A 10,000-nucleotide genomic window follows, 5' to 3' on the forward strand; every position below is an offset into this window, starting at 1 on the left:
CTAACCTATCCTAACCTAACCTAACCTAACCTAACCTAACCTATCCTAACCTAACCTAACCTAACCTATCCTAACCTAACCTAACCTAACCTATCCTAACCTAACACAAACCTAACCTAACCTCATCTAACCTAACCTAACCTATCCTAACCTAACACAAACCTAACCTAACCTAACCTATCCTAACCTAACCTATCCTAACCTAACCTAACCTAACCTATCCTAACCTAACCTAACCTAACCTATCCTAACCTAACCTAACCTAACCTATCCTAACCTAACCTAACCTAACCTAATCTAACCTAATCTAACCTATCCTAACCTAACCTAACCTATCCTAACCTATCCTAACCTAACCTCATCTAACCTATCCTAACCTAACCTAACCTAACCTAACCTCATCTAACCTATCCTAACCTAACCTATCCTAACCTATCCTAACCTAACCTCATCTAACCTAACCTAACCTAACCTATCCTAACCTATCCTAACCTATCCTAACCTAACCTATCCTAACCTAACCTCATCTAACCTAACCTAACCTATCCTAACCTAACCTATCCTAACCTAACCTAATCTAACCTAATCTAACCTATCCTAACCTAACCTATCCTAACCTAACCTCATCTAACCTAACCTAACCTAACCTAACCTAATCTAACCTATCCTAACCTAACCTAACCTAACCTAACCTAATCTAACCTAACCTAATCTAACCTAACCTAATCTAACCTAACCTAACCTAATCTAACCTAACCTAACCTATCCTAACCTAACCTAACCTATCCTAACCTAACCTAACCTAACCTAACCTAACCTAGCCTAACCTATCCTAACCTAACCTAACCTAACACAAACCTAACCTAACCTAACCTATCCTAACCTAACCTAACCTAATCTAACCTAACCTAACCTAACTTAACCTAACTTAACCTAACTTAACCTAACCTAACCTAACCTAACCTAACACAAACCTAACCTAACCTATCCTAACCTAACCTAACCTAATCTAACCTAACCTAACCTAACCTAACTTAACCTAACCTAACTTAACCTAACTTAACCTAACCTAACCTAACCTAACCTAACACAAACCTAACCTAACCTAACTTAACTTAGACAAAGCCAACCCAACCCACTCTGAATTTATCCTTAAGATAAACCAAATACAACCTAAAACTCACCCTAATACAGCTCAACCTTAACCAATCATAATCAAATCCAAGGGGAAACCAACCAATTGCAACCGCGAAAAATCTCGCTTAATAAAAGCTTAAACGCTTAAACGTTTGAACGCTTAAATGCTTAAAACGCTTACACACTTAAACGCTTAAACGCTTAGACGCTTAAATGCTTAAAACGCTTAACGCTTAAACGTTTAAATGCTTAAAACGCTTATACACTTACACACTTAAACGCTTAGACGCTTAAACGCTTAAATGCTTAAAATACTTAAATGCTTAAACGCTTAAACGCTTAAACGCTTAAATGCTTAAAACGCTTACATGCTTAAACCCTTAACGCTTAAATGCTTAAATGCTTGAACGCTTAAACACTTAAACACTTAAACGCTTAAACCCCTTAAACGCTTAAATGCTTAAACCCTTAAACGCTTAAATCCCTTAAAACGCTTAAACTGAGATTAAAGCTGTCTCTCTCTCTCTCCCAACACAGATGCATGCTAGTGGGCAATCAGTCCTCCTGCTGCTCCTGCTGGGAATGACAGCAGCGCCTCTGCTGACGAAAGCAGAGGTCTTCACCTCCTTCCAAGACTTGACGGCAGTCTTTGCTCTGGAGCGGCGCGTGGTGGCCGCTCTCCATAGCTATGTGGGCGACATGGAGACCAGATTGGCCAAGATACGCAAGTGAGCTCTTGAATTATATACCTTCGTGTGTTTGTTTGTGTTGTTTCATATGTTTCTCTTCCGGCTAAACACAAGAAAAAACATATTCAATATTTCAATCTTTGTATCTGGTTGTTTAGCCTCGAACTACGACCACTATTTTGTATTTTTCACTATATAAATGTGGTGTCATCACCTACTTTGTCTACCCTATTCGTCGTGGACTACCCTGGCGGCTCATTCATTTGGTTATACCACATCATGATGGACCAGTCGATATGTTGGTTAGGTTAGGTTAGGTTAGGTTAGGTTGGGTGAGGTTAGGTTTGGTTAGGTTAGGTTAGGTTAGGTTAGGTTAGGTTAGGTTTGGTTAGGTGAGGTTAGGTTAGGTTAGGTTGGGTTAGGTTAGGTTAGATTTGGTTTGGTTAGGTTTGGTTAGGTTAGTTTAGGTTGGGTTAGGTTAGGTTAGGTTGGGTTAGGTTAGGTTAGGTTAGATTTGGTTTGGTTAGGTTTGGTTAGGTTTGGTTAGGTTAGGTTGGGTTAGGTTAGGTTAGGTTAGATTTGGTTTAGTTAGGTTTGGTTAGGTTTGGTTAGGTTAGGTTAGGGTGGGTGAGGTTAGGTTAGGTTAGGTTAGGTTTGGTTAGGTGAGGTTGGGTTAGGTTAGGTTAGGTTAGGTTAGGTTAGTTTAGGTTGGGTTAGGTTAGGTTAGGTTGGGTTAGGTTAGGTTAGGTTAGGTTAGGTTAGTTTAGGTTGGGTTAGGTTAGGTTAGGTTGGGTTAGGTTAGGTTAGGTTAGATTAGGTTAGATTTGGTTAGGTTGGGTTAGGTTACCTATGTCCACGGGACTTTGTTTACACACCTGACGTCACATGTATTCTCACACATGTGTCCTTGACACATGTGTTTACACCTTATCCAGCAGGTGTCGGCCTATCAATATCTCCATTACATAACCGGAGATAATATATATTTAGATAATATATCTATATATAGATAATATATACTTAGATAATCTCAATGTATTACATATATCAGCAGGCTATCGGGAAGCTTTTTAAACAGCAAATCCTTCAATGGTTTCCCAAAAATTCCCAAGAAAGTCCCAAATTGTTAAGAATTCCCTTGATTCACGTGTGTGTGTGTGTGTGTGTGTGTGTGTGTGTGTGTGTGTGTGTGTGTGTGTGTGTGTGTGTGTGTGTGTGTGTGTGTGTGTGTGTGTGTGTTTACTAGTTGTGTTTTACGGGGGTTGAGCTTTGCTCTTTCGGCCCGCCTCTCAACTGTCAATCAACTGTTTACTAACTAACTACTAACTTACTATTTTTTTTCCCCACACCACACACACACCCCAGGAAGCAGCCCGTGACAGCTGACTAACTCCCAGGTACCTATTTACTGCTAGGTAACAGGGGCACTTAGGGTGAAAGAAACTTTGCCCATTTGTTTCTGCCTCGTGCGGGAATCGAACCCGCGCCACAGAATTACGATTCCTGCGCGCTATCCACCAGGCTACGAGGCCCCAAGTGTGTGTGTGTACTCACAACTGGGTGAGTACACACACACACACACACACACACACACACACACACACACACACACACACACAGCCACTGTTATTAATATCCCAAAACAATTTTTACATGTTTCTTTAAACAAAGAAATTTAACACCAACCAAAGACACAGTTGAGAGACAGAGACACAGAGAGAGAGAGAGAGAGAGAGAGAGAGGGAGAGAGAGAGAGAGAGAGAGAGAGAGAGAGAGAGAGAGAGAGAGAGAGAGAGAGACAGAGACAGAGACAGAGAGACAGAGAGACAGAGAGAGACAGAGAGAGAGAGAGAGAGAGAGAGAGAGAGAGAGGGAGAGAGAGAGAGAGAGAGAGAGAGAGAGAGAGAGAGAGAGAGGGAGAGAGAGAGAGAGAGAGGGAGAGAGAGAGAGAGAGAGAGAGAGAGAGAGAGAGAGAGAGAGAGAGAGAGAGAGAGAGAGAGGGAGAGAGAGAGAGAGAGACAGAGACAGAGACAGAGAGACAGAGAGACAGAGAGAGACAGAGAGAGAGAGAGAGAGAGAGAGAGAGAGAGAGAGAGAGAATAAGAGAGAAAGAGAAGAGAGAGAGAAGAAAAAAACATATGATGCCCAATGTTAAATCTAGATAGACAATCCATTAAAAATATTAAAATAGATAAAAACCCATTTCCAACAACTCTCCATCTCCCCCCCCCCTCACAAGTAACTGATCTAACTGCTTCGTCTCACGGTGGCAAAGTTTAACTTGCGAGTTTCTGCTTGGCCGGAATAAGTGTCCCGGCAAACGGAACAGCTAGATCACACGTCTTAATGGTCTCGTGATCCTTCTTACCTGCGTGACGGGAGACCGCACGACCGTGAGACAGACAGAGCGAGACAGAGCGAGACAGAGCGAGACAGAGCGAGACAGAGCGAGACAGAGCGAGACAGAGCGAGACAGAGCGAGACAGAGCGAGACAGAGCGAGACAGAGCGAGACAGAGCGAGACAGAGCGAGACAGAGCGAGACAGAGCGAGACAGAGTGAGACAGAGTGAGACAGAGTGAGACAGAGCGAGACAGAGTGAGACAGAGTGAGACAGAGTGAGACAGAGCGAGACAGAGTGAGACAGACAGAGAAAATGATGAATTGCAAAACTTGACAGAATTTCTTCGGATCCATTCTAAAATTATCTATTGGAATTTTTTTTAATACCGGGAAATAATCACGTTTTGTGGCGATAGATATGGACCCCATACCCCCCATTTTTGACCCCATGACCCCCCCCCTTCTTCTTCCATCCCCCCCCCTCCCCTACGACACTACAGTACGTAGAGAATAGGGTTCAGAGGATCTATATAGACCGCTCTTGCTCTCAGAGGTTTAAAGTAACTATTCCCTATTCACTAAAGTATAGAGGTTATATAGAGACATTAACACATATAATTGCGTGTGTGTGGGCTCACTCGCGTGTGTGAGTGAGCACTTACGAACCTGGGGTCAGATTCACGAAGCAGTTACGCAAGCACTTGCGAACCTGTACATCTTTTCTCAATCTTTGGCGGCTTTGTTTACAATTATTAAACAGTTAATGAGCTCCGAAGCACCAGGAGGCTGTTTATAACAATAACAACAGTTGATTGGCAAGTTTTCATGCTTGTAAACTGTTTAATAAATGTAACCAAAGCCGTCAAAGATTGAGGAAAGATGTACGCGTTCGTAAGTGCTTGCGTAACTGCTTCGTGAATCTGGTCCCAGGTTCGTAAGTGCTTGTGTAACTGCTTCGTGAATCTGGCCCCTGTTTCCTAGGTGCTTGTGTAACTGCTTCGTAAATCTGGCCCCAGGTTCGTAAGTGCTTGCGTAACTGCTTCGGGAATCTGGCCCCAGGTTCGTAAGTGCTCGCGTAACTGCTTCGTAAATCTGGCCCCAGGTTCGTAAGTGCTTGCGTAACTGCTTCGGGAATCTGGCCCCAGGTTCGTAAGTGCTTGCGTAACTGCTTCGTAAAACTGGCCCCAGGTTCGTAAGTGCTCGCGTAACTGCTTCGTAGATCTGGCCCCAGGTTCGTAAGTGCTTGCGTAACTGCTTCGTAAATCTGGCCCCAGGTTCGTAAGTGCTTGCGTAACTGCTTCGTAAAACTGGCCCCAGGTTCGTAAGTGCTTGCGTAACTGCTTCGTAAATCTGGCCCCAGGTTCGTAAATGCTTGCGTAACTGCTTCGTAAAACTGGCCCCAGGTTCGTAAGTGCTTGTGTAACTGCTTCATGAATCTAGCTCCTGGTCTCTGGCATGGCAGGGCTTGTATTAGTGACCGGTTTGGAGATGTATTCTTTCAATGTATTTCTGTTCAAGAGGGTACAGGCTCAGACGACTGCTGACTCCTATTAGCAGACTGAATTCGAATGAACAAGGAAATGTTACATAGGGAAAAGGGAAGGTAGGTGAGAGAGAGAGAGAGAGAGAGAGAGAGAGAGAGAGAGAGAGAGAGAGAGAGAGAGAGAGAGAGAGAGAGAGAGAGAGAGAGAGAGAGAGAGAGAGAGAGAGAGAGAGAGAGTAGTTATTCAATAGACAGTTATTCGGAAATATTCAGAAAACCATTCAAATTAGCAGTCAATAATTAAAACTATATACAGACAGATATTTATATTAAACTTAGTTACACTAAATCAAAAGTTTATTTAATAAATCGGCCTTTAGGCGACACCTATTTGAGTTACCCTTCGTATCTCAATTAAAGTCATTAAAACAATCACGTTTTCCTTTATACTGAGAACTTCAGATGTCTCGATATCAAAACGCCCTAATCACTTGGGCTGGACGGTAGAGCGACGGTCTCGCTTCATGCAGGTCGGTGTTCAATCCCCTGAGACCGTCCACAAGTGGTTGAGAGAACTCAGATCTTCTCAGCAGGTGAGGAATGATGATGATGATTGTTTTGCTTGGCTACCAAGATCTTTTATATAGGGATCAAGTCCCCCATCAACCTCTAAGTGGGTTATTAACCCCGCCACAACAGTTTACTAACTCACCACATAGTATGCTTTAGGCCTGAATATAAATTAGTTATGAGCTCTGCATATGTTCTCCGGCTGTGTGTGCGTGTGTGCGTGTGTGTGTGTGTGTGTGTGTGTGTGTGTGTGTGTGTGTGTGTGTGTGTGTGTGTGTGTGTGTGTGTGTGTGAGCGTGTGTGTGTGTGTGTGTGTGTGTGTGTGTGTGTGTGTGTGTGTGTGTGTGTGTGTGTGCGTGTGTGCGTGTGTGTGTGTGTGAGCGTGTGTGTGTGTGTGTGTGAGCGTGTGTGTGTGTGTGTATACTCACCTATTTGTGTTTGCGGGGGTTGAGCTCTGGCTCTTTGGTCCCGCCTCTCAACTGTCAATTAACTGGTGTACAGATTCCTGATGTGTGTGTGTGTATTTGCACATGGAATTGAATACATTACCATAAATACAACTGAGAAAATACACTAAAGCATTGAGGCATTACTCATATATACAAATTTATCACGTTAATGTGATTTATTAATACAACTGTTAATATTTTTTATGTAATATTTTCAATTCCACGTAAAAATTCTCTACCATCAAGAGGTGAAGAAACACTATATTTTACAATTTATTCCAATATATCATCAAATATATTCTCTAAATATACGCTATATACGTGGAATATACGCTAATATGCGCGTGTATTTGGGTCAGTATTAAATAGTAAGCAAAATTAGCAATGCAGATATGCCCTTAAATAATTTATATAAACAATTAGATATTAATACACACTATTGGGAATATTAATGTATATTAATACATTAAAATACACGAGTAAATAAAGTTAAATATCACAAAAACCACTGGTAATACAGATTAATATTTGGGCCCCTTTCAATCCTCTTTTTTTTCAGGGATCGAACCCAGACTAAATTGGTTTTGAGGCAAGGCGAGCTTGTCTACCGCTGCGCCATAGGGCAAGAGGTCGGGTATAATACGATAATGATACATACACATACGAAAGTGATACATATGTACACGTATGTATCATTTTCGTCCATCCCAAGTGGTTGGGCACCATTCCTTTCCCACCGTCCCATCCCAAATCCTTATCCTGACCCCTTCTCAGTGCTATATAGTCGTAATGGCTTGGCGCTTTTCCCCTGATAATTGCATTCCATTATTCCTGCTTTGAATGTTGCATAGGATTTCATAGGATTTCACGTCACAGTGTATCTAAGCATCGTCTTAGTGGTTTCACCTTGGTCGGGGTCATCACTCATCGCGTAGTCATTACTCATGATGAGTTAATATTTGCAATAACATTCATTTCATTCAAATGATTGTATTTGACCATTTTGTCTGGCTCACATTTGCTTTTCAAAGTCGAATCGGACTCCAAGATGAAGAAATAGTTCACGTTTTGGTCTACATCGACTAGACGGTATCCAGCGGCCGCCATGTAGCTTACGAAGTCAAGATCGACTCTGTTTCCTTCGGCGTAAGAGCTCCCAGGAGCCATGTGCTCTACAGCCATTGCTCGGACCTTCACCTTATCCATCGGCAAAGACTTGATTACCTCCCACTCGTTCCCCTGGATATCCAGCGAGAGAAAGTCCATGAGGGTGACGTCGAGGGCCAGCAGATACGAGTAGAGAGGGAAGCATTGCACCTTCGAGTACGACCTTCTGGAGCGAGCGCTCAATTCGTCTAAGAAGTTTGCGAAGTAGGAATTGGCTTCTCTCGTGTTGGCCCGAAATAGCCATCTGAATTCTTTCAAGTTTCTGTCCTGAAGAAGGGTCTCAAAAACCGCTTCTCGAGGATAAGGAGTTTTAGTTACGCAACTGTGAGAGGTGTAAGCCCGTCGTCTCTTCCAAGTAAGGTGTTGAAAGCTTCCGGGATCAGCTTCTATCAGCAATCCTGACCATCCGAGAGCTTGTTCCAGCCATAGAGTGTTGGATAGAAACTCTCCTTCAAGAGCTCCCGCCTCCAGGAAAAACCCACCGCGCTGGGCGCCGAAGAAATGTTCGATGTAGTGGTGATAGAAGCCCCAGCTGAAGGATTTTCCCAGCGATAACGACTCCACGTCACTAGGAAGGGTGAGATTGTAAGGGAGAGTGGAAGGAGGTGCCAGAAAGTTGGCTCTCAGCTCCTGGACCACGGCAGGATCGTCGGCTTCCAATGGTCCCTTTAGCCTGTTACATCCCTTCTCCATCGTCCTCTCCACCCAATGGCTCACTCCAACGATCGCGGACATCACCTGTAATTACCCAAGAGCTCATTAGCGTGAAACAATCCTATTTCTCTAAGCTTCCCAACCTAAATTGGTTAGAACACATTATCAGTTACCAACATACTCCTGATGGGACCACAACCCAGTATACTGGCTGATATGTGATTGATATATCCGGTCGGCCTATCTATCGACATATCTGGGAGCCGAGCGGCCGAGCGGACAGCACGCTGGACTTGTGATCCTGTGGTTCTGGGTTCGATCCCAGGCACCGGCGAGAAACAATGGGCAGAGTTTCTTTCACCCTATGCCCCCCTGTTACCTAGCAGTAAAATAGGTACCTGGGTGTTAGTCAGCTGTCACGGGCTGCTTCCTGGGGGTGGAGGCCTGGTCGAGGACCGGGCCGCGGGGACACTAAAGCCCCGAAATCATCTCAAGATAACCTCAAGATATCCCCCCATTAATATCAGGATAAGTTGGGTTATAAAATAAGTGAAAGTTTAAATAATGGAATTGATGAGTAAGAGAAGTAATTAGTTATCTTTGTGTTAATAGACCTTTATGGGGCGTGTTAAGGGATGGGGGTGATAATGGATATAGTGAAATAGATGTAGTGATAGGTGGGGGTAATTGATTAGGAAGATTGATAAAGTGATTGATAGATGGAGTGATATGGAGTGATATGGAGTGGTGGATAGAGTGGTGGATGGATTGATGGATGGACTGATGGATGGATTGATGGATGGATTGATGGATGGACTGATGGATTGATGGATAGATGGATTGATGGATGGATTGATGGATGGATTGATGGATAGATGGATTGATGGATAGATGGATTGATGGATGGATGGATGGATGGATGGATTGATGGATGGATTGATGGATAGATGGATTGATGGATGGATTGATGGATGGATTGATGGATGGATTGATGGATTGATGGATGGATTGATGGATGGATTGATGGATTGATTGATGGATTGATGGATAGAGGATCGTACCATAACAAACAACGCCGTCACAACAACACAAACAGAAGACTGTCGGCGGCATGCTGTCCCCCGCATGCTGTCCCGAACAAACACAAACAAACAAACAAACACAGGACACGTGGCAGATCAACTCCAAACTTTCAACCTCCCGTTGTAAGAGGGTCATCAATTTCCACCCATAGATCAACCACAGGGAGAGAGAAAGAAAGCTTCAATTGCACGGAAAACTATTGATTTCAACACGCCACCTTTCCCGCCACACACAAGCGAATATCCGAGTTTATAAAGATTAAAACTGTTGATAGGCTAGATAACGATAACGTTTATGTATATATGAGACTGAAAACTCATACGGTCCCCAGGGAAAAGTCAAGGGGGGCAATTCAGGCTTGTTCGCACGTATGTATGTATGTATATATGTGCGGATAATACATATGTATACCACCGCGATCAGCGC

The 10,000-nt window shown here is 43.4% G+C and overlaps 2 protein-coding genes across 3 annotated transcripts in view; one reads left to right on the top strand and one right to left on the bottom strand.

Annotated features, from left to right (window-relative positions):
* The window catches only part of LOC123751050 (prolyl 4-hydroxylase subunit alpha-2), an 81,334-nt gene that overhangs the window by 31,585 nt on the left and 39,749 nt on the right, over window positions 1-10,000 (top strand). For both annotated transcript variants that reach the window (XM_069323305.1, XM_069323304.1), the window contains exon 2: window positions 1,675-1,865. In XM_069323305.1, coding sequence (XP_069179406.1) covers window positions 1,675-1,865 — 191 coding nt within the window. The remainder of the gene's footprint in view (window positions 1-1,674; window positions 1,866-10,000) is intronic.
* On the bottom strand, window positions 7,081-8,569 carry LOC138364103 (protein Star-like). The gene has a single exon (XM_069323495.1). The coding sequence runs from the start codon at window positions 8,528-8,530 to the stop codon at window positions 7,613-7,615; it is 918 nt and encodes a 305-aa protein (XP_069179596.1). The 5' UTR covers window positions 8,531-8,569; the 3' UTR covers window positions 7,081-7,612.

This window comes from Procambarus clarkii, chromosome 12, assembly GCF_040958095.1.
Source record: "Procambarus clarkii isolate CNS0578487 chromosome 12, FALCON_Pclarkii_2.0, whole genome shotgun sequence".
In the NCBI taxonomy this organism is placed as follows: domain Eukaryota; kingdom Metazoa; phylum Arthropoda; class Malacostraca; order Decapoda; family Cambaridae; genus Procambarus; species Procambarus clarkii.